This window comes from Camelus ferus, chromosome 13 (genome assembly GCF_009834535.1).
Source record: "Camelus ferus isolate YT-003-E chromosome 13, BCGSAC_Cfer_1.0, whole genome shotgun sequence".
NCBI lineage: Eukaryota > Metazoa > Chordata > Mammalia > Artiodactyla > Camelidae > Camelus > Camelus ferus.
In genome coordinates this window covers 35,248,476-35,273,973 of record NC_045708.1, presented here as the reverse complement: position 1 = coordinate 35,273,973, position 25,498 = coordinate 35,248,476, and the positions used below count along the sequence as shown (strand labels likewise).

Here is a 25,498-nt window from a genome sequence, read left to right as displayed (position 1 = left end):
GAGTTCTTTCCCTGTGACCCCAACAAACTATACCCAATGAGGAAGGAGTCATTTAAGTAGAGGAAATAGTTTGCTGTTAGGTGGAGGAAATAGATGCCAAGGAACCAAAATTGACTAATGTCAACTACAACAAGAATCCTTCATTCAAAGAAAGTGTAGTAGATAATACAGATAGCTCCCAACGGTAGAGCACTGGTATATGTCTGGAACATTTTTTCTTTTTAGATCCTTTGAACAAATCTGCAAGAAAAATAACATCATTACCATTTTAAAAATCAGAAAATTGAAGATAAAAGTGGATAAGTCAACTGCCTGTCAAAACCTGGATTCAAAACCAGATCTATTTGCCTCTAAAATCTATGTTCTCCCTAGTGCTCCAGGCCTTCATGCATGTAAACGGGCTAATGCAATTCCTGATCCCCGTGCTGGATGATCTCTGTCCTGGAGGAGCAGGAGCAGCAGGAGAACATTACTGGCACTTGCTTCCTGCCAGAAATCTAGTGGGCTCACTACTTCTCTTTATTTAGATGTCACCTCAGCAGAACGGTCTTCCTTGACAACCCTGTATAACTAACTTAGATTCCCCTTCCTTTACTTTCTATTCCCTTATCCTTATGCTTTCTTTTTTTCTTTGTAGCACTTATCACCACTTGACAAATATAAATGTGTATTTGTTCTCTTTCATAAAAACACTAATTTATCCTCAGCATTAAGAACTGTGCTTGATAAATAATTGTTTTATGAAACAAATGTAATTGGAAGAGAAGTTCCCAGCTCTGCCTCTAACCTCCAGTGTAGCTGTGGCCCAGTCATTTACTTCTCCAGGCACTGGTTATAAAATGAAAAAGTTGAACCAGATCAAGCCCAGCCCCCCATCTGCCTTATTTCTTGCCATCTGAATTCTGTTTATCTGTTTGGGTTTTGCATATTGTGTTTCTCTGCCATCTTTCTTTTGAAGACAGCACTTTTGAAGAAACTAAAAAATATTTGAAAAACACTGGACTAGATGATCCCCCAAATTTCATCTCTCTGTAATATAAAGTGTATAATTATGACAGTATAAAGAGTTTATAGACCTCCCGCATAGATTACCAAAAAAAAAATCTTTCAAAGAATAATTATGTATTTTTTACTGGAAGAAAATAAAAAGTTTCTCACCTCCTATTTCAGGAAGCTGGTACATGACTTGCAAGGTTCATTTACTCATTTCAATTACCAAAAGCTCTTTATTGAGTCTATTTTATGATTTTAATTAACATAAAACTTTGAAAAGTGGGAGGTTTTGAAACATAAGAATTTAGAGCTTCTAAGATTAATAAGTCCATTGATATATGAAAGCTCTTTCACATGACTTTTTAACTGTGAAGATCCATGGTGTAGAAAGGCATCTACCATTCACAGGCAGATGATGGGTACTGAGAAATGGACTTAGACACTGTCTTTCATGCATTGAAGACCAAAACATCAGAGCTGACTCCTATGAATCAGCATTTCGACTAATTCCTTTGTGAGACGATGATCTAATGAAGCATAGCTGGTGCCCCCTTAGGAGTCAATGACCTTTGAGAACAAGGGGTCACTGAGAACATACTTAATATCCATTAGAGGCTCTTCACTTCTTGAGGGTTACTCTTCACTCTACAACATGGCTTACAAGGCATAATATGATCTGCCCCCAACCTTCGTTTTTGATCTCATCTTTTGCTGTTTTCTGATTTATTACCCTCTCTTTCACTCATTCATTCATTTACTCATTCAGTTAAAAAAATTTAGTGATTACTATGTACCAGACTTGAGTTAACTGCCAGGGCTTCATGATGTACAAATAGAGACATGACCTTAATACTAATGCAATAAGAAATAGCCATATCAAGCTATAATGAAGTGTAATGCATGTTATCATAGGGTAGTACAGAGATCACAGAGGCAGGGAGAGGGCATAGCTAGCATAGTTACAGGGAGGACTTCCCAGAGGAAGACCAAAGGTAAATAACTCTAGACATACTTGGCTAGACATAGTAGACATTTGTTAGGCTCCTGTGGTTTGACAACTCAAGTCACCTATAGACGGAGCCATGTACCTCACAGCCATGAATGGGGCTCAGTCCCATCCTGCAGACAGTGGGTAGGAGGCAGTGGCAAGAAGATGAAAGTTCCTCTAATTCTCAGCATTTTTTCTCAGAATCATGACTAAGTCCTGACCTAACTTGGTTTCCTAGCCAGAATGATGGTTCTTTGCTTTGCCTTTACTTTTGACTCCTGTGTTAGTCTCCATTCTCAACCTCCCACTTTTCTGACCCTGATAACCTGATGCTTGTTGCTGAATCCACACTGCTGGGGTCTTGCAGCTCACATACTACTATAGGAATTCCTCTAGCACTGTTAGGGAAGACTGCCCTTCTCTGTATCAGACATTCTCAGGGCTGTGCCATAGCTCAGTCTTTGTTTTTCAGTCAGTGCTTTGCTTCCCTAGGTCAAATCCCATACATCACATCTGCCACTCCTTATACATCCACAGTCATTAAGTCATTGTTACTTTTCATGTGGAGCAATTGCCTGGCCTGTCTTCCTCATCTACTGCCTGGAGACTGACACCCTAGAGAGACAGGTATCTCTTCAAGATTCCCATTCTTCTCCCCATGTAGCCATGCCAGCCTTTCATTCCTGGTGAGATGATTCCTGATTCCCTTTATTATAGAAGGAAAGAATAATTTCCATGTAACCTGGCTTGGAATCTGGTATGTACATCATCTCTGCTAAGTAATCCTACTCTCCTCCTCCTCACTGATTCTGATCATATTTTTATCCACCCAGGACTGTGATTGTATTTGCTGCCCTGGAGAGCTGAAAGTCACTTGCTACCCATGCCCTCTGCCCCTCCTCATTTTTCTCCTTGGTAGTCTACTTACTCAGCTGCTGACACAGTCTTGGCTCCAACACCATTGTCTCTCATTCCCTATCCCCTAGCTTAAAAATCTAGTTTTTGGCCCAGATCAGCTTACTTTTTGGCTAAGCTCCCTGGATTTGGCAACATGAAATTTAGGCCATTTTCTGGCTTCTTTGGACTCCAGGCCAATTGAGTCTACTCTCATGATCTTCTCCTGAGCCTCTCCACTGTGGTCTCAGTTCCTTTCATTTAGTGACTAGGTACTCCCTGTGCTAGAAGGCGAGCGGGGGTGGGGAAGGGGAGATGATACGCCAAACGATGCTCCAGATAGTCCTCTTTCCCTATTTTTTGTTGTCTACTGTTGAGCTCCCTCATCAACCTTGGTCATGCCTCGCCTGTAATACCCCACTCAGTGGGTGCCAGGAACAGGCTAACCACTCTCCACACTATACTGGGGAACCATTATGATGAGAGCCCCCTGCTTAGTGAATCAGACTGAGCTCTACTATTTATAGTCTGGAAGACCTCATGGTGGCTCCTCACATGATAGGGCTGAGTGGCAACAAATCTTTTGGCTTAAAATCTCTGATCTGATGGTAATAGAAGGAGAAGCAGTAATATGCCAGAAACAAACCAGGGTACTACATTATGTGAGACCCTGCCACTGTGAGGAGAGGAAGGATCCTTTGGATAATTAAAGTCTTTATCTCTATCTGAGAGAAGGAATGCGTGACGCTTCTGCAAAATCTAACTCATAGAGCAGCTTAGAAGGCTCTTCACCATAATACTCACCTCTACCCAGCTCTGCCGGGAACCCAGTAGCCAACTGTGGGCTCAGAACTCTTTGTCCCAAGCAGGTCACTGACAATCAGGCTTCTTGCCTCCCTATCACTACCCCCTCACCTACACACATTCACTTCATTCAATTCACAGCTATCTACTACAAGTTTACCATGTGTCAGGTATTCTGTCAGATGCTAGGTTATTTACTGGTTAGCAAAAAACATATATTGTTCATACCCACATAGAAATTATGATTTGTTGGAAATGTAAATTATAATTAAATAGGTAAAAATACATGTATAATTGTAAATTGAGGTAGTTCTTTGAGGAAAAGGATCTAATTGCTCTGAGGGAGACTAACAGGAGAATTCTTACATCAGTCAGTTTCTACTAAATGGATATCTCTGTGACCACCCTAACTAAAATAGCCCCCACCATTATCCATTATCCCCTTACCTTGCTTTATTTGTATTCGTTACATCCATCATTACTTTACACTATATTATATGTTGATTTATTTGTTTATTTATCTCCTCTTCTCACTAGAATTTAAGTTCCATAAAAGCATGGAGTGCCTTTTTTACTTTTGTCTTCCTAACATCTAGAAGAGTGACAATATGGGAAGCTTTCAGGCAATATTCATTGAATGAAAAAAGAAGGAAAGAGTGAAAGAAAGGAAAACATTAAGGTTGACTCTGAATGTGATTTGCCTTCCTGAACTTAAAAATTTTTTTTCTTGTGTGTGTTTTAGCATTAGCTTCATAAAAATTGTATCGTTTACTTACTTTGTGTAAATTTTGAAAACTGTAGTTTCTATTTTGAGAATAGAAAATAGAAGCTCATTTGGGATGCAGTTTTGATTTATATGGACACTTCAAACCAATTCAAGATGAATTTCTATTCCTTAGACTTGTTAATTTAACAAATCCATTTTTTACAAGAATTTGTGTTCATATTATCATAACAAAAAACAATTTTATCTTTAATATTGGACTTTATTTTACTGAATTAACAATATCATTACCACTAAGACAGTATTTAACCTTAAACAGAATAAGTTTCCAAAGCTTTACTTTGATTCCATGAATTGGATGAAAATAATTGAATTATATTGGAATTAAGTTAATCTATTTTCTATTTGAAACATCTGATGACACTGATAAAATTGTTGATTTTAGTTCTTACACTAAGAGAAAAAATACATTAACAGCTACCGCTTTACATATGAGAAAAATTGGAATTAAAAATTACTGAGATTATTTTAGAAGTATAGTCATGTACTCTAAATACACATCAATATGAAGTATGCCTTTTCATTTAGAGCACATTGACTGTTCTAAAATAATTTTAATCATTTTTCTTCTATGATTCTGCTTTTACATGTGTAAATTATAAGATTTGGATGTAAGTTTTCTGAAAATAACTGTTAAACCAAGTAGATGCTGATTTTTCTTCAACAGAATTTTGTCTTCAGGTTTTAACGTGGTCATGTTATCAGTAGTACACCCCCTATGGTGAATCATTAATACTGACAAACATTTTATGCAAGTTACATATTTATCACTGAATTTCATGAGAAATGAAAAGCTAGTACTTAACCTTCCTAAAACGTACACTTTTGTATTTTTGAGCTCATTGCTGATAAAAGGGTTTATTGCAGAATTTGTTTGAGTAACCAAGAAATAAAATACATAATTTTAGATTTGCACCATATGATAAATATGCTGAGAGCAAATTATTCTCTATAAGCAGGACTGCTCAGTCTCTGTTTTCCAAATATATCTCATATTCACCTAACGTAGAATTTCCTTATTTCCAGTTGATACCACCAACTAGTGACCTGGAGGCTCCATGCATCTGGCAGGTTGCTGCATGGGCCACAGGACCATTGACTGGTACAGCCAGCTACCAGCGGTGGCAATACCTCTGAATACATTTCCCACCACCATTTGGGACCCGAAGGAATTAACTGCCTTCTTGTAGCTGGATGGACACACTTAGTTTTATTAGAGAGCACATCTCTTTGAAAGGGAAGTATTGGTTACGCTGGGTGTGGGAAGGATCAGGAACAGAAAACAGGGTTATTACTGGTTTTCTTTCCTTACTGTTATTTAAATGGTTCCTCATCCCTTGTCACTTTTCTTTGTCCCCTATCTTACCAGCTTTTTCCCATTTCATATCCTAAACACACTTAGTATGAACTTGGAATTCATTATTCTGAGTCAAGAGAGAGTGTGATGCCAACTATCCATCATACAGGCATGATGATAATCACATTGTGAGCACCTGTTACATGTCAGGTACCAATCTCATCTCTAATCTTCAAAACAAATCCATGAGCTAGATATTGTTTTCACTTTATAGATGTGCAAATCCAGGCCCATGGCTGCATGACTGATAAGTAATGGAAGTAGATTAGAGCCCAGGCGCACATTCTTTCTACTGTACAATGACTACATTTCTGAAAGTCATTTGAAAGCTGGAATTGAGCACAGCTCTGTCTACTCATTCTAACTCAGCTCTGCTTGACTTATTTATTCATTCATTCAAAATATTTATTGAGTGCCTCTGGATACTAGGCTCTATGCAGGGTGACTACAAGGAGATTCCCATCTAGTGACTTCATACTCAGAACCATTATTATTATTATTCCACCTATAATGCAGCAACAGAGTAACCTGGATACAAAACTTCAGTGCAAACCTGAACCGTTTCAGCTATGGCCAGCCACCCCATTCCAAACACACAGCATTCTGATACTGCCTCACACCCCATCCTATATCCAGCAAATGATAGTTTTGAAAACACAGTCCTTTTCACCTAAGAGTCACAACAACCCTAAGAGGAATGCAGGGCACATTCTTGTAACCACATTCCACACAGAGGCACCAAGAGGGACAGAGTCCTGCCCAAGAACTACAGCTTAGACTCACACCAACTCCTAGCTCTTTGTCCACTGTCCTCTTCTTGCTTCCACTCAGGAATCTGGATTAGGGAAGACAGACTACATGACTTTGAGCTTCTCTTTGCATGAGGAGCCTGTCCCTGGAGTTTCTGGCTGCATTAGCATTCTACAGGAGCCACACGTAGGTAGGAATATTGCTGCTGTCCATGACCAGGGGGAATAATCAGTCTCAGCTATTCCCCGGCTCTAAACCAGCCAAAGTAATTGGGTTTAATTTTAATTTTTTTAATGGCTTGGAATTAATAGAAGCAGCTGCTGCCACAGTGTGTGGGTGTCCTTCTCCAGAAGGCACAGACCAAAAAAAAAAAAAAAAAAAAAAAAAACCTACACATTAAATAAACTCGGAAAAATAAACAATAGAGTGTGTAGGACAAAAAGGTTAATTCAAGAATCGAGCAGTGTCTTTTTGTTATCAAAAACTCAGCTGGCAATATGTAGCTCTGTCTCTCTTTTCCCACCACTAGTGCCCATCAACCCCTGATAAGATGGTAATCTGATTAGACACGGGGTGTAAAAATGTGTTGTCTGTATCTGAGCGCTCCCTCACTCTTTTTCTCCCCCTCCCTATGACTCACCAAGAGATTAGCTGTGACAAAGTGTGGAGAAAGATAAGAATAGATATGCTGGTGAAAGGAGCACTATTATAATTATCTGGGGGAAGATAGGATAGGAATTAGGAGCAGGTCCTCTTCGCCTAGGGAGGGTGGATTTATAATGTGGGCACTCATGCTGGTGTCTGGCTATGCCAGTTGCCAGAGAAGAAAAGGAGGGGCCAACTGTCTCAAGCCAGGTGATAGTCCAGGTTGTTCCAGCCAAATATAGACCAAAAACCATGTGTTGGCATGGATGACAAAGCAGAGATTCAGCTGCCCTCATAAAGGGAAAAGAAATGAAATCTTTCTTCAATTTTAAATATACCTGGGGAACTGGAAACCAGTTTGCTTCCCGTCCCTGGGTAGATGAAGAAGGGGAACCAGGAGACTGTTTCTGCAGCTGTGATTGTTGGATGAATTTCACAGCCTTTGTGTGGTGGAAAAACTATGTGTTTATCCGTTAGACAATAGTGTACATCAAACAGGTAGCATTGTTGGCATATAGGAGATGCTTAATATATGTTATTTCCTTTGGGGATATCTAAGTGACTTTCTTTAAAAAAAATAAAGTACTTCCTTTAGGACATGTGACCTGAAAAGCCTGATTCTTTGTTATTTCCCTTTCTGCTAATTTTAATTAAAAAGTTTCTGGGGTTGGAACCCATCTAAATACATCCATATCTTCTGCTTGATCAGAGGAAATTAGGGCTCCTGTCTTTCAGGGCTCCTGAGGAGGGCTATGGAATAAGCCCTATATACTTTAGGTCCTGGGCCTATCTTCTTCCTCTGTGCTCTGGTAGCCTCCAAAACAATGCATTGGGAATTTGGCTGATGATTTGGAGAGAAGGCAGAGAGGATGGTAAATGGGAAGGAATCATTCATTCATTCATTTATTAAGCCATATTTTCACTCATTAATTCAACAGACATGCTTTGAATTCCTCTTCAGGGTCAAGTATTGTGCTAAGTGCTATGGATTTTGAAATAAATCAGAAACACAGGAGTTTCTGTAATTAGTATTTAGAGCAATTAGTTATTCTTGGAGTTGTTGACAAAGACTTCAAAAAGGAAATGTCATTGGAGCTGGGCCTCACTTCTGTGCATAGGGATGCACTAAGTAGAAAAGAATGGGAAAGCAATTATGGACAGACAGAACAGCATTTAAAATCGTGTGAAGATTTCTGAAACATAACGTATTCAGGGCATGACTCCCAGCTTCACATGGAGAGAGCACAGTTTGTGCTTTACATTGGTGTGGCTGAAATTATTTATTTTAATATGTTAATATTTTAATATGTTAATATCTCACAAATATATTCATTTATCATTCATGATAAATTCATGAACATTCTGGAGCACCTCCTCTATTTAAGGCTTTGTATAGGTCCTGTAGAACCAGATGATAATTATATGGCCCCTGCCCTCAAGGAGAGCTCAGTCCAGTGGTGGAAAAAGCCATATATTCAAGTTGATATAATGAAATAGAGGATATAGTAGAGAAGTATACATAGTATGATTGTGAATGTGTTCTGTATGCATATGTATACATGCAGAATGTGTGTGTGTGTGTGTTTGTGTGTGTGTGTATGTGTGTGTGTGTGTGTCCTCGCTCACTCACATGTGAATGCATGACTGAATCTGAGGATGTGAGTTACAGGCCTCCCTCATACATGTGGATGGCCTCTTTAGTCAATAGGTTAATGACTTGTTTCAAGAGCTGTATCATAAGTCCTGAGAACACACATGTCAGGTCTTGGAATCATCCTGCATCTCTGGCAGGATCAGGTGTTAGACTCCTTTCTGGAGTCTTCAAGGGAGTCATGGACAACCTGTTTCTCTTAAGAAGTATTCTTGACCCTACCTTTATTTTTATAAAATAATTTGGGATAATAGGAATAAGTTCAGAGGATTATTGTGAGGATTAAAGGGGTTAATACATGATAAAGTACTTAGAATGGCCTAGCATGTGGTTGATGATATATACATATTAGTAATTAGTATTATAATAATTATATTATTGTTATATTGTTTCCATTGATATCTCAGACTCCCTGTGTTAAATGAAATCAGAGGCTGTTTTGTCTAACTTAACATCAAGTATAGGAACTTTTTTTATGGGATGGATCCCTTAAAGCTTTCCTTGCTTGTACTGCACTGTAACATAGACCTTTCTACTTTCCCTTCAGCTAAATGTGTAAAGGTCTTTCTATACTGAGCTAAAATCTACCCCTCTATGATGCCTACTATTTATCTTTGGAGATGTGTCCTCTTTTCTTTTTACCAGTGCTTTTTAACTAAGCAAGTAATGTTTGAAACTTCTCTGTACCACTTCTATTGAGAAAGAAAATGTGACACTGTTCCTGTCTTCAAGAATCCTACCTTCTCTTTGAGTAAATCTCCATTTACTTTTGTTGCATATTGTTAAGAGGCAAGCCAGGTGATAAAAACTGTTTTAATATCAAATGTCCAAGTAGAAAAAAACTAATGAGGAATAGTCAGAGGAGGCTTCAGAGAGAAGATACGTTAAAGGATAGATATTTATTTATACACACTTTTTTTCCATTAATTATTAGTTCATTAAAAATATATATTTAAATCTTTATTCACAATCTACAATATGCCAAATCTATGAGTAGGAGTTTACCAAGAGGTAAGATATCTGGCAGGGGAAGCAGTGCAAGTGGAGGAAATATTAACACAAAGACACAGAGGTGTTGGAGGTATGGCAAAAACTCATGTTTGGAGTTGTGAGTAGTTCAGTATGAGTAAAACATAGGATTCAAGGAGGGAGAAATGGCTGATGATGCTAGAATCACAGAGAGATCTTGGGGAGCCTTGTGAGGATGGGGAGTTGTTTGAAGAGTTTTTAGCAGGAGAGTACTTGTGACAGTACTATCAGACAAGCTATTTCTGGAAGCAGAAGGTAAAGCTATGGGTTGGCAGCAAGGGGAGAAAGGCAGGTGGCTCATACCATAGGGGCAATGAGCACAGACTTCAGAGTCACACTAGCCTGCATCTAATATGGGCCCTGCAGCTTCCCAGCCTTGCAACCTTCAGGAATTTTTTTATCTCTCTGACTTTGATTTTCTTATCAGTGAAAGGGGATGTTAATAGCCTCTAGCTCATAGGATATTGTGAGGGTTCAATATAATGCATGTAAAACATTTAACACCATGCCTGAGACATAGTGAAAATATAATCAGCAAAATAAGAGAAAAACCAGAAGCTCACCCCAACTTCTCCTACATAGTCTCATTCTTCTTTCCCTTTATTCTTTGGGTTACTTTGTACCTCATGAATTTGGCCTGCTGAATTCTTCTCAAACAGATTTTTGTTAGTATCCTTAGCAGAGTCTGGAAAATCTAAGCCCTAACAGCATCTCTGCTTCCTTGAATGATAACCCTAAGGTCCATTACCTTCACTCTGTCTGCAAATCAGGTTAGGCATCAGACCCACTCAGGAGAGGAGCTGGGACAGCTGCAGGCATTAGATGAATTCTCCTGATAGCATATTATTAAATTTGGTACAGACGGCAGACTCTCCGAGTCAAATTGCTAAACTTGGCTAGAATAGGAGATACCCAGGGTGATTAAATTTAAACCATGGACCTTGATTGGATATACTAGTAAATAAAGAGTTGAAAATATCAGCATCATAACCTGAGGGGCCTGTGACTGTAGGAATCACTTGTGTGTGAAGACACACTTGCCTTATGCTTCAGGAGACTTGGACTCAGATCTCTGTGTCAGGGCCTGAAGCAACTATCATAGACCATTGGCTGGAGACCTCAAGGCCATTTTCACTGGTATTCTCCCTGAATACGAATCTGGAACCCTGAGACTCACTTACTCCACCAATCTCACATTCCTGCATATCAATCACATCACAGATGTAGACCATCATCTATTCTTTTTACACCCTTATCCCTGCACTGGTCTGTTCTTCTTCCTCTTATCTTGGTTTTCCACTGCTTCCTTCCCTTTCCGAAACTTTCTATTTTTCACTTGTTCCTATGAAACTCAGCTCCCAGGTTAATAATCTCCCTTGGATCCCCAGTCTTTTAATTTACTGCTTCCTTTACCTCTTGTCTTAACCAGTCTCTGGTACATGATACTTAACAAATATTTGCTGACTAAAACAATGAACTAAGGCCTGACTATCCTGGAGGCCATTACTTCCCCGGAGGCCATTACTTCCCCCTTTGGCTTCTCAGGAACTGCTCATTCTCCTACATTCCATGTACAAAAGGATCAAGAGGGGACTCTTCACTCCTCATTCACCTTCCAGGCCATTCTGCCTCCATTTCATCACTGGTAGTTCCAAATTTTCAATATGGGAAGGTTTATGGTAGCAATTTGTTTAGAAAGGAGGAGTGCCTAGGGGGTTTTCCTGAAAGCTACAGTTAGGTCATAAGAAGACTGTTGTTACTTGCATATTTATTCCTTTTGTCTTTGGGTGTAGGAGCCAAATGGTCTCTATTGGTGGGCCTAAGCACAGCTCTAGATGGTCTTTGATACTACCTTGGACTTTTATGTGGAAAGCCCTGTTCCTTTATTGCTTAAGCTGTTCTCTCTACATCCTGTCCTCCTCATCACTTTCAGGTTCCTACCCATCTTAGACTCCATGGTCTATCACATCAGCCACTTTTATCTAATAGTCAGATCTGTCTTATTTCCTATACCTGTGCAGCTACTGCCCTGTCCTTCCTCTGACCACTCTCATCTATCCCTTGGACTGGTACAATAATGGTACTTGACTTCTTTCACTCACTTAAAAGTTACTCTGTGATCTCACGTTAATGTTTAAATTCCTTAGCCTGATTTAAATATAGTCATCCCTTCATATCTGCAGATGTGGAACCCCTGGGTATGGAGGGACAACTGTAGTTCCTTTCTAATCTGACTTCTGCTTTCCTCTTCAGACACGTTTCTCATGATTTCCCTTCTCATTCTTTGTGCCTCAGCTATGATGAATTCCTTGCCATTCCAACAGTTTACTTGTTCCTTTTTGCCTCCTGGCCTTTGCACATACTCATATCTGGAATGCCAGAGGACCATAATTTATCAAGAGAGCCACTGGGGAAATGTTATAGGTACTGATTTGGAATCAGATAGAAACAGATTTGAATCCTAGCTCTGCCATTTACTAGCTTCAGACCATGGGTAAGCTCCTTAACTTTTATGAACTTCCATGACCACATCTCCTAAGTGGGATAAGTGCCTGCGATGTCGGTAAACAAAGAACATTGCATCATCAAGCCCTCAGCAACTGCAGTCACCCTTGATTGTGCAACTGTAGGGGATTCAGAATTGAAAAAATTGGATACTGGCCCTAGGTAGTTAAGGTGCATATCAAAGGAATGATTTCAATGAGCCCAGACTCTTGTCTTCTCAGACATAGAAAAGTAATAAATTAATTAACTTGAGATGTCTGATATTTCTTTAATAACAGTAATCTTTTAATGTTCCCACTACTTTTTTTTTTTTTTTTTTTTACAAAAACTCCTATATTTTTGGCTCCTCCCTTACCTCTTTGGAACAGTCCCTCAGAGATCTCTGAGAGATTGTCTCCTGGGCTTAAGTCCTCAGTATGTCTGCTGAATAAAACATAATTCTCAGCTTTTAGATTGTGCATATTTTTTCAGTTGACAATACCCACCTTGACAGAATAGTCATGAGGATTAAATCAGGTACTAAATGGGTCCCATAAGCAACCCATACTAGTATGTTCTATCCGTTCCTTCCTTTCTTTTTTTCCGCATTCCTCCCACAGTCCTTCTTTTTCCTTCCTTTCCTTTTGCCTTCTTCCCCTCACTGCATTCCACTTAATGTTTGGGTGGGATTCATAACAGCTAGGCATATAGGCAAGCAGCACAAGCCAAAATATGTCCAGCATCAGTGCCATGTAACATTTGCATCCTCCACAGGGAGCCCACAGTCACCTCCCACCCTCACCACTGAGGCAGCCTCAGAAAGACACCAAGGTAGAAACAAGATTCTGCAACAAACTTCTGGCATGTTGTAATGCTCTTGGGGCTATTAAAAGTTTTCTCCAGGCTGCCCTACCTGGAGCCAGCACCATTATTGCTTTTCTCAACCTTCTCTCTGACACCTTCTCCTCACACTTTTCTCCATATGTCCCTGTGCCCCTTGGCTTCTCAGTTGAATGCCAGGCCACTGCAGGTGAGCTTTACATTCTCCACCTACTATGCTAGAACCCCCCAGAAACATTTGCCCTTAAGGAGCTTCCAAATAGATCCTAGTGGATAAGACTTAGGAAGCAGTCAATAAAAAAGCAAGACTTACTACAAAATGTGGGAACCAAACAGGCCTGGAATTATCAGTGGACAAGCATGGAAAAAGCACAGTTTGAGATGGCTTTGTAGAATTAACAGGATTTGAAGAGACAGAAATGAGAGGCATTCTCTGTAGGGAAACAGTGTGAGTAGTTTGGGTATCACACAGCAGAGAGGGTGCAGTGAGCCTGTGAAATGGGTGCATGTAAAGAATTTGTAGGAATTATGACTGGAACATTTTGCCTTTTCTCATGTATGTATTTCAGTGTGGCTTATTGGTGAATGAGCATGTTGGCTTAGCAGAGTTGCCTACACAGCGTATTTTAAAGCAGTATTTCCCAAAGTGCTTCTGTGGAAAATTAGTCTCATAGGATACTCTACAGAAAAATAATAGTAATAATTTAAAGAAATGTTGAATGTTCTTTTCTCTCCCTTGAATATTCACAATGCACATTAACTTATTTTAAAAGATCCAAATAGTGTTATAATACAAAAACCTGACTTCTCTGGGAAAAGAAGGCCTCCTCTATTTATGTCACTATAACATCACACAATTTCCCCTCCAAGCACTTACAGAGTCTGTAAGTATAGTTATATTTATTTTAAATATTTTATTGACTGCTTCCCCACCAGGATATATACTCCATGAGGACAAACACCTGGCCTCTCGTATTTACCATTATCCATCAAGAATCTCGCACAATGCCTGGATGTATAATAGGTGCTCAAAACAGGAACAAATGATTAATAAAACTTGTTCATCTTTAACTTTGCATTGTCGAAATAGCTGATAAGGTGTAGGGCTGGAATATGAACCAAGTGCTGCCAGATTCTGGCCTCCTTTTGACCATACATGGTATATGTTGTTGTCCCTGGCCACCACCTAGGGTTCTTCAATGTCACAATTTTTCTTTTGTGCATTTATTCCCATTGATTACATTTTTGAAGTTTGAATGACTAATATGCCCAAATTTCTTTGTATCTTTCAGGCAAAGGCTGCCACCTAAAAATGTTTACTACTACCGCTGCCCGGACCATAGGAGGAATTACGTGATGTCCTTTGCATTTTGTTTTGACCGAGAAGAAGATATTTACCAATTTGCTTACTGCTACCCATATACATACACTCGCTTTCAGCATTACCTTGACAGCCTGCAAAAGAGAAACATGGATTACTTCTTTCGGGAGCAGCTGGGTCAAAGCGTGGTAAGTCCCATTCGGAAACAGGCAGCTTAGGGAAGGAGCTCAGCAATGGTTTTTATAGAATGCAAGTAATAGATATCAGTGCTTTGTAGACTAAATGCTCTGGAACTTTTGAAAAATCATAGTTTTGTGTGTGTGTAATGTGTTGCTACTGTGGCCACCAGGAAGTCACAGAATAGGATGAAACAGATGCTTGTCCCTCTGAATGAAGCTGATAAAGCTCTCTAATAAAATAAAAACGTTCTGATGAATCCCCAAAATTCTGAGAAAAAAAGAAGAAGGCTTCTACTGGGTATTACAAAAGGCATGAAAACATTTTAGGAGTCTAAATGTCTGAGATAAAGAATAAATTTGGTTTTTAGTGAATTCAGCTTGCCTGCAGTGCAGGTTAGCAAGTCGTGTGCAGTGTGGTTGTGCTGCCTACAATGTGTTCTGTCCCTGCCATCCATCAGATCCCCAGCCCTTCTTCCTTCCCCCAGTTTAGTTCTCTGGGTCTGGAGATTTTGGTCTTACATTCTATAGTAGTCTCCTATTGCTGACATTAAAAAATTGCCATGAACTTGGTAGCATAAAACAACACAAATTTATTCTCTTATGGTTCAGGATAAGTCTGAAATTGATCTCTTTGGGCTAAAATCAAGGAATCAACAGGGCTGTATTCCTTCTGGAGGCTCTAGGGGAGAATTTATTTCCCTGCCTTTTTTAGCTTCTAGAGGCTGCTTGTGTTCCTTGGCTTGTGGTTCCCTTTCACTCTTCAAAGCCAGCATTGGCTGGTCAGGTCTTCCTCATGCTGCATCACCCTGACACTAAATCTCCTGCCCTCCTCTTTCACTTATAAGGACCGTAGTGATTATATTGGGCTCACCCAGATAATCCAGGATAATGTCTCCATCTCAAGATCTTTAACTAAATCACGTCCGTAAAGTTCCTTTTGTCATGTAAGGTAACATATTCAAAGGTTCCAAGGATTAGGACTCAGATATTTTGGGAGGGGGAGTGCATTGCTCTGCCCACCACACCTTTTCTTTTCCTCTTTCCCTCCCTGCCCAACCCAGGATCTGAAAGTGTTCTTCACATTGGATACATAGGTTTTGTTCTCTGTGGTCAGCAATACTTGACTTTCTAATAAAGAATAAACAGATGATAATTTGGTCTTATGTTTCACTCTTTAAGAAATGTGGTTTGTACTTCTAAAATAGGCATATTAAGCATTTTAAAGATCCTAAGTGAGGATACTGGTGAAATTAGAAGAAAATACTATACTTGAGGTTCAGACATGTGTTGGAAAAAAGAACTCTGCCTAGTGACTGTGTGTTCCATCTAGAAGTGAGTCCCACTTCTAAATAAAAGTTTTCAAGACTAGACTATTTAAAAGACATAGAGTCTGGTCCAGGATACCCAAAAACAAACAATGAAGTCTTGTGTATGGCGCAGGTACCTGAGAGCTAAATCTAGCCTCAAATCTGGTGGTCATGATGATATTGTTATAGTCTGTGATTCTCTATGCACTGAGAATAAATATCTTTCCTCTGCTCTAACCCTCTTCCTAGCATTGATTCTGATGGGTATCATGTGTATCTGGTGCCTATATATTTTGAGCTGAGAATTGGGACACATGGTGTATCAGTCAGCATGCTAGCAGGAAACAGATGGAAGCCTCACATTAGGGTAATTTGAAGAGAGCTTAATAAATGGGCTACTTACAAGGTGTGGGCAATGTGTAGGGAAACCACAGGGTATAGTGCAGTTCCCTGGGGCTAGTAACAGCTCAAAGGGTGTGAAGGGAAGGAATGAGAACCCAACAGTAGAGAGTCATGCAGTAGGCCACCTTGAGTGGAACAGTGACCTTCAGTTGAAGGACAAAGGTAGACTGAGATGACCCCACAGGGAGGGAGATGAGAAAAATAAATACATGGAGCTCATTCTCTTACTTCCCTCTGATCTCCTGCTAGGGGTCCCCATTGACCAACTCAACCAGAAATCAGAGAGCAGGAGAGCCCACTGATGTAATTCATACAGATAAGCTTCCCTGGGCAAAGAAAATGATGGAAAAGGGTGGAGAGTGATTGTAGAAAGGCAAGTAGACCATATTAGGCACACATGGTCTAATCACCAATGTATTACTGGAAAGAGTGAGATTATTTGAGATGGGACTGTTGGAGAAATCCTGAGATGAATGTTTCCCAGACATATGACTTGTGATACAAATTAAGAGAGTAAGAATTTCATTCAATACTTATAACTTTTAAGGGGATGATTTGTTCATTTTATTCCTGTATCCAGTCTAGCCCCCTCTTAGATTCGTGCCAGGCAGAATGTTGGTGCACATTGAATGACTATGGAGTAAATTATTGAATGAATTAAAGAATGAATTAAAATATATGTCTAGAGACAATGTGAAGAGCTAAGAGCATCCAAAGCTTATAGGAGGAATGATAGGATAAGCTAAGTGACCAATAACTAATATCCAAAATACATATCTAGAATAACAGGAATTTAAACAAGATAGAAGTTTATTTTTCTTCCATATAAAAGTATAGATGTATCCAGAGTTAATATTGTGGCTCTGCTCCTTGAAAACCTTAGGGAGTCAAGTTCTTTCAGCTTTCTGCTCTGCCATCCCTAGGATGTGGCCCTCAGCCTCAGTGCCAAACGTGGAATTCTACTATCGCATGCATGTTTCAGGCAGCAGGATGAAGAAAGCAGTGAGAGAAGGGAGAAGATGCAGCTATGTGGCACTTTCACTTGTATCCCGTTTAATAAAACTCATATTCACACTTAACTAAAAAAAAGGATGAGAAATGAAGTCTTCCTTCTGGGTGACCATGTTTCTAGCTAAAAATTGGTAGTTCTATAGATATGGAGGAAAATTAATATAGAAGGACAGCCTGAAGCTTCTGCCACAAAAAGCTTGAATTCTGCTTCTGCTCTAACACCAAACTCCTCATAGGACCTTGAATGTTACTTCCCTTTTCTGGGTACAAGTTTTTCATCTATGAAATGAGAAGGTTGGAGTTGAATAGCCATTTTTTAATTATTCTTTGAGGAATTCCTCAGAACAAAATAATTTGAGACACCTGTCCTGCTTCAGACCCTGTGAGAGGTACTGTGGGGATATGTAACGAAGTATATATACAAGTCTCGGTGTACTTCCAGAAGTGTATTCTATACCAGAGGAAATAAGACATTTCTAAACAGATATAATATTTTAAAAAGTATATAATTAAGGATCTCATGAGTTTTTTAAAGAGTTTATGGTTGGACTGGATCATGGAGAAAGATAGGCTTTAAGCTGAGTCTTGAAAGATGGGGGGAATTACTGAATACAGAGTTGGTAAGAAGGTAGCCCAGACAGCAAGAAACAGCCTGAGTCATTGAGTGGTGATAGTTGGTCAGAAGTCTGGTATGATTGGAATAGGGAATCTTACTACTGGAAAATAAGGATAGACAGGAAGATTGGGACCAAACTCTGAAAAACTTTGATTACCATAATAAGGAATTATGGCTATATCCTTTATTCAGATTTAACACACAGACACTGGGTCAGGTACTTTATATATACTATCTTGCCTGTTTCTCATAACAGTTTTGTGGAGTAGGCAGAATTATCCCAGTTTGGGAGATAAATAATCTAAGGCTAGTAAGTTACTTGGCAAAAGCTACAGAGCTAGTTCATGACTAGGCCAGTATTTAAACCCATGGCTTCTAATACCATGTCCTGGCACTTTGATGGATGCTTTCCACATTGGACTTAATGAGACCCATTGTAGATTTTGAAAAAGGGATTATACCTTATCCAAAGCTGTATCTTAAAGTGAAATTAATGGAAGTATAGAGTGTACCTGTGCTGGCTAAACGAGATAGGGAAACTCTGTGGCTTGGCTCAGTGCCCCTGTTCTGGGTCTCATACTAGAGACTTTAAGACTTTCTGGCACACTCTTGCAGACAGGACAATTCTTGGTTACCAGGGTGTTTTATATGGCTTGTGTCTGAAGGCACCACTATAATTAGTTAATCCTTATTCCAGTTTGGAGGGAGGATAATCACAAGCAGGAAGGCTAAACATGTCAACTGCCAGTTCTTAGGGAGAGCAGACAGGAAGCAAGCTTTTGAATTCCTAGTGCTGGAACTGTTAATCACCATTGGCATGGCTGCTATTGCTGCTAATTATATCATCCAAAATAACATTTTATTTTGTTACTCACCAGAGGCCCTTTCTAACTCCATCAAACAAGAGCACTTGTACGTATATCAAAGCCACAATCTGACATTTAAGGTAAATGCATCATGGGGAAGATCTTTGTTTTCTTGTTGTTTTAACAGCTTTATCAAGGTATAATTTACATTCCACAACATCCACTCATTGTAAGGGTACAATTCTATGATTTTTAGTAAATTTATAGAGTTTTACAGCTGTCACCACAATCCAATTTTAAAATATTTCCATCATCCCAAAGAGTTTCCTTGGAAATCCCCACTTGCACTCCTAGCCCTAGGCAACTATTTATCTGCTCTCTGACACTATAAATTTTCCAGTTCTGAACATTTCCTATGAGAGGAATCATACACTGTTTAGTCATCTTTTGTGTTCAGCATCTTTCACATAGCATTAGAATTTTAAGCTTCATTCATGTTGTCGCATGTGTCAGTAGTTCATTCATTTTCAGTGCTGAATAGTATTCTATTGAAAAGATATACCATAGTTTGTTTATCTGTTTTCCATTTGATGAACTTTTGGATTGTTTCCAGTTTGAGGCTATTATGAACAGTCCTATTATGAACATTCATTTGCATACGGTTGAGTGGACATGTAATCACATTTCTCTTGGATGGTTTCTAGGAATGGAATCATTGGGTCATATAAGTTCACATTCAACTTGGAGAAAAAAAAACCTGCTAAACTGTATTCCAGATTAGTAGTGCCATTTCACATTCCTACCAACAACATAGGAGAGGGAGTTATAATTTCTCCATGTGCTTGCTAACACTTGGAATTACCTATTTTTTTCACTGTAGACATTTTAGTTGGTATCTCACTGTAGTTTTAATTTTGTTGCCCTGATAACTAATTATGTTGATTATCTTATAATGTGCTCATTTTCCACTCATGTATCTTCTTTGATGAAGTGCTAGTTTAAATCTTTCACCCATTTTAAGAAAATTGGGTTATTTGTGTTCTGATAATGAGTTTTGAGAGTTCTTATGTATTTTCCATGCAAGTCCTTTGTCAGATACATGTTTTGCAAATATTCCCCCCTAATCTATGCCTTATCTTTTCACTCATTCTCTTAACTATATCTTTTGAGGAATAGAAATTTTTAATTTTGAAGTCCAATGCATCAGTTTTTCTTCTATGCATCATGCTTTTGGAGTCTTATCTAAAAACTCTTTGCCCATTTGAAGGCCACAAAGGTTTTCTCCTATGTTTTCTTCTAAATTTAAAAAAATAATAATTTTCACTTACATTTAAATCCATGATCCAATTTTAACTACATTTTTACATATGGCATGGATAAGGGTCTAATTTCATTTTTTGCATATGGATATCCAATTGTTGCAGCACCACTTGTTGAAAAGACTAACCTTTTACTCATGAATTATCTTGGCACCTTTCTCCAGTGCTTCTACCCAATTTTTCTTATTTCTTTCCTATTTTCAAGCCTAAACTCCCAGGGAGTCAACCCTGTGTCTATATAGGTCAGCTATGATTGGACTGAGTTTTTGCTCATACACCCTGAGCCTGTAAGGCTTCCATCCTCTGCCAGTGGTTCTGTGTGTGGGTATGGGGAGCACAATCAAAGTTTGAGCAGTTTTCATGTCTGCCCTGGCTTTTACTTTCTCTTTTGTGCATATGCACAGCCTCAAGATTGTTCAGGTGTGTGAGGCTGCTTGAGGCTTCTCAGATCTCTGCTGAGCCTGCACCCAGTCTCAGCCAGAAATATGATTGTCCCAGCCATGCAACTGTGGGCCTTCCTCACTTGCCCACAGACAGTGCTGCTGGGTCTGGGCACTGACCAAATTAACTGAGTCCCCTCGACCATAACAGGGAAGCTGCCAATCCTCACAGTCTGGCCTGCCCTAGCATTCACCAAGCCTGGAGGAAGATGGAACAAATCCAGGACGGAATGTCATAGATCCCCATCCTTATTACCTGATGTTCAGCAGTTTTTTAAACATAATAGTTTTGAGATTGTTGTCAATTTGATCAATTTCCAAAACACTGAAATGATTATTTGTGTCAGTTTTGTCCAGCTTTATATTTGTTTTGGGGGGTAAGGATTTACCAATACTCTTGTTCCAATATACCCAGAGTTAGATTTTAACTGACAAATATGAGTTTTTAAATCATATAGTCCTAGTACTGTCAGGCATAGTGAAATATGGCATTATTTTCATGTCATTGGACTAGATGAACACATAACTTGTGTGCGTGTGTGTGTGTGTGTGTTTTAAAAGAAGTAGCTGCAGAAAGCCATTCTCATACTTAGGGATATATGCCAGAAGGAAGTGTCTAACAAAGGAAATAATCTGATAGCATATTTTAGAGAATCACCAGAAAATAATTTATATGAGAATAATATTGTCTAGGCTGTGCCATTGGCTAACTCTATGACTTTGGGAAAATCATTTCTCTATGGGCCTCAGAAAGTCAGACCAGATTATTTCAAGTATCCCTTCCAACAACATAAATTATAGTTTAAATGTTGATGACATCCTGATTGTATGTCCTGAGTCACATGTTAGATTATTTGTAATGTTGCCTCTTAATCCACCTTTCATTTGATTACAGTAGTATTTATTGCATGCTTAGTATGTGCCAGACTGAAGGCTACAGACTTTTTATACATCATGTCACTCAGTCCTCACAACACCCCTATTATATGGTTAGTACTATTATTGAATGCCTAACATATACCCAGCTTGTCTAGGCTCTGGGCATACAGCAGTGAAAACAGGCATAAAAATCCTTGTCTTCATGGAGCTTACATTCTAGCAGGAAGAGACAGACAATATTAAAGAAATTAAATCAGGAAAGGGGATGCATTTTGGGGTGAAGGCTTCACTTAGACGGAAGCATTTAAGCTCTGAGCTACAAGTATTATCTTCTCCCGTTTGCATTTTTAAAAACTGAGATACAATGAGGTTAAATAATTTGTCTATATCATGCAGCTGGGGTTTGAAGCCAAGCCTTTGTGGACCTCCAGAATGGATTCTAAAACAGTCCTATATATAAAGCAATATTCTATTCATGTATACAGTTATTTACTGAATTCTTCCAAAAACATTCTTCAGTACTACAAATATCAAATGAGCACCTTCTGCCTGTCAGGCTCTATATTGGATGCTGGAGACAGAAAGATGAATACAAAACACACCCTGCCCCTGAGAAGTGTTCAGTGTACTGGGTGTCACAGAAGTAAAGGCTAATAATGGCAATGATGATCAGAAACTTGATATAACAGAAGTAGTAGGCAGAGAAGAGGCACAAGAGAGGAAATGAAACCTTAAGGAAGGCAGCATCTTGAATTGAGAATCAAAATAGCCTCAGTTAGAGGCAGAGATGCATGGTGAGTCCTGACTATTTTGTGTAGTTCCAAACAACAAGAGTATAGGGTCAGCCTAGGAGGAATGAAAATAGTGGTGACTGGGAAAGGAGAGGTGGGTGGAGGCTGGGTCAAGAGGTATCACCTCACACCAGCCAGAATGGCCATCATTCAAAAGTCCACAAATGATCAATGCTGGAGAGGCTGTGAAGAAAAGGGAACCCTCCTACACTGCTGGTAGGAATGCAGTTTGGTGCAGCCACTGTGGAAAATAGTATGGAGATTCCTCAAAAGACTAGGAATAGACATGCCATATGACCCAGGAATCCTGCTCCTGGGCATATATCCAGAACCCTACTTCAAAAAAACACCTACACCCCAATGTTCATAACAGCACTATTTACAATAGCCAAGACATGGAAACAGCCTAAATGTCCATCGACAGATGACTGGCTAAAGATGTGGTATATTTATACAAAGGAATACTATTTAGCCATAAAAACCAACAACATAACGCCATTTGCAGCAACATGGATGTTCCTGGAGATTGTCATTCTAAGTGAAGTAAGCCAGAAAGAGAAAGAAAAATACCATATGAGATCACTCATATGTGGAATCTAAAAAAAAAAAAAGAACATAAATACAAAACAGAAACAGATTCATAGACATAGAATAGAAACTTGTGGTTGCCAAGGGGGCGAGGGATGGGAAGGGACAGACTGGGATTTCAAAATTTGTAGATACTGACAGGCATATGCAGACTAGGTAAATAAGATTATACTGTATAGCACAGGGAAATATATACAAGACCTTGTGGTAGCCCACAGTGAAAAAAAAATGTGACAATGAATATATGTATGTTCATGTATAACTGAAAAATTGTGCTGTACAATGGAATTTGACACAACATTGTAAAATGACTATAACTCAATTAGAAAATGTAAAAAAAGAAAAAAAGAAAAAAAAATTTGAACTCTATCCTGAGGGCAGTGAGGAACTGGGCAGGAGGGAACATGATCTTTGCAGCACTTAACCTGACTATTTTGTGTAGTTCCAAACAACAAGAGTATAGGGTCAGCCTAGGAGGAATGAAAATAGTGGTGACTTAACCCGTCCATCTCCAGGCTGCCCTGCTGCTGATGGCAGCTGATCTAGAAGTCAGGTGAACTCCTGCCTGTCTGTCCAGTTGGCTTTCCTTTTCACTGGCAGAGATATTTCACAGGCCAAGAGCACAAGGAGGAAAACTTTGCTACCAAGACACGTGTGTAGTAATAAGAATGTCATAGAAATACACAGAAAAGCTTGACTCTTTGATCTTAACACCTTGCACAGTTTCAGAGTTGGCAAAGACTATAGGGGCCACATTCAAATTTAACAAATATATTAGTCATCTCCTATGGGCAAGGGCCTAAACTATATAGAGCAGCATCTTGTCTTAGCATTCAGAAATAGGACTTTTCAGCCTCTGTTCATATATCTCTTGATGCAGCCTGATCTCCATCCTGATGACAAGAAAGTCCTATTATCCCCAGAAAGAGCTGCCTCCCTATAACCTCTTCTCTTTGATTCTAGCTCCAGCCTCTGGGCCCACCTTACAGGTACTTGCTCCTTTAGCCCCTGGACAGGCTGAAAATATAGCAAGACAGTGACCACATACCCTCATGAATCTTCTCTTCTTCAAGCTAATCTCTCCCTTCTTCCTCTCCCCTCCTCCCATAATTCTACATTTCTTCATATTCCATGGTTTCTAAACTTCATACCACCTTTGTTGTTCTCTAGACATGATCTAGGTTGTTAATTTCCTTCTTAAAATGCCAGAACTGAATGTAAAACCCTACAGGTGATCTTAGCATCCCACAGCAGAATAGGACTATTGCCTCTCTTGCTCTGGATGCTACATCTCTAGAAATGTAGCCAGAATTTACATTAGCTTCTTTTAGCAGGGAGGTCTTCTTGTAGTAGATTTTTGTTGTTCTTTAAATAAAGCTATTTTTTTAAATTTCTCAGGTAGTCTTTTTAAAATAAATCTTTTATTTTGGAATAGTTTTAGATTTATAGAAAAGTTGAAAAGATAATATAGAGAGTTCCCACATACCTTTCACCCACTTTTTTTCTAATGTTAAAATCTTATATAGTCATAGAACATTTGTCAAAAGTAGTAAATTAACATTAGTTCATTACTACACTAAACTACAGAACTGTATTCAGGTTATGTCAGTTTTTTCACTAATGACCTTCTTTGGTCCCAGGATCCAATCCAGGATGCCACGTTGGCCTATGCTAATAGATTTTACAAGTGTAATTGTGGCCCCTTACACTTATCCTAAGTTTCAACTTATTGGTTTTAGTCCTTTGTTCTAGGCTGCTGTGATCATTTTGATTTGCATTCTCTTATCTGCAGTATTAGTAACATCACTTAGAATTTTTAAAGATTATACTTTTAAAGTAAAGTAAATTTAAGTTAAGGATACAAGTGTCTAACAGGATAAGACCAGAGACTAAGAACAGAGATCCATGTATACTATGGAGACTTCTCTAGAATGCCTAGTTTGGTGCTTTTAGATCAGTCCCTGGGTTTGATTATTCTACTTACCCCAGGAGTATAAGTCACATAAGTGAACTAGAGTTACCTGCCTCCAAGTTAACTCAATTAAATTCAATTTAGGTCAATTTAATTTAATCTCTCTTATGTAGCATATACTATGAGAGATCTAGAAATAAACAAAATGAGTCCCTGCCCCCATTTCTCCATCTTGTCCATAAAAGTATATATAAAGTTTTATGTAATGACTAGTTCAAATCAATGATGAGTGAGGGAAAACCATATGACAAAGGGAAAAATTTAGAAAAAGGAGTGCTTTCTGGGGAAGGAAGGGTCTGGCTAGGTGGGGCTCTATAATGAGGACCCTGGGCAACAAGGAACCCCCACTGGGATGCCACCCCCTTCCATGAGCTTGGCTCCCAGATCAGTGAAGTGACAGTGAGGATGGTCAGGTGGCAGATGGAAAATTCTGAAAGCCTTATCTTGAAAGATTTTCAGAATCTAAACCAAACAAAGAATCTGGGAGTCAGACAGAAAAAAAAAAGTGCAAAATGGTAAAGCCAAGGTGAGGAGGATAGAGAACATGGTATGATCAGAGAAAGCCAGAAAGCTAGGTGAGGATGAAGAGGAGCACAGTGGATATGTACAAGGAGCTCTGGAAGAACTGAGGATGTGGAGCTTGGCAGC

At 39.1% G+C, this 25,498-nt stretch overlaps 1 protein-coding gene across 1 annotated transcript in view; it reads left to right on the top strand.

The window, feature by feature from the left end:
- AGBL4 (ATP/GTP binding protein like 4) overlaps positions 1-25,498 on the top strand; it is a 1,086,468-nt gene that overhangs the window by 605,409 nt on the left and 455,561 nt on the right. The window contains exon 5 of the mRNA XM_032494231.1: positions 14,512-14,728. Coding sequence (XP_032350122.1) covers positions 14,512-14,728 — 217 coding nt within the window. The remainder of the gene's footprint in view (positions 1-14,511; positions 14,729-25,498) is intronic.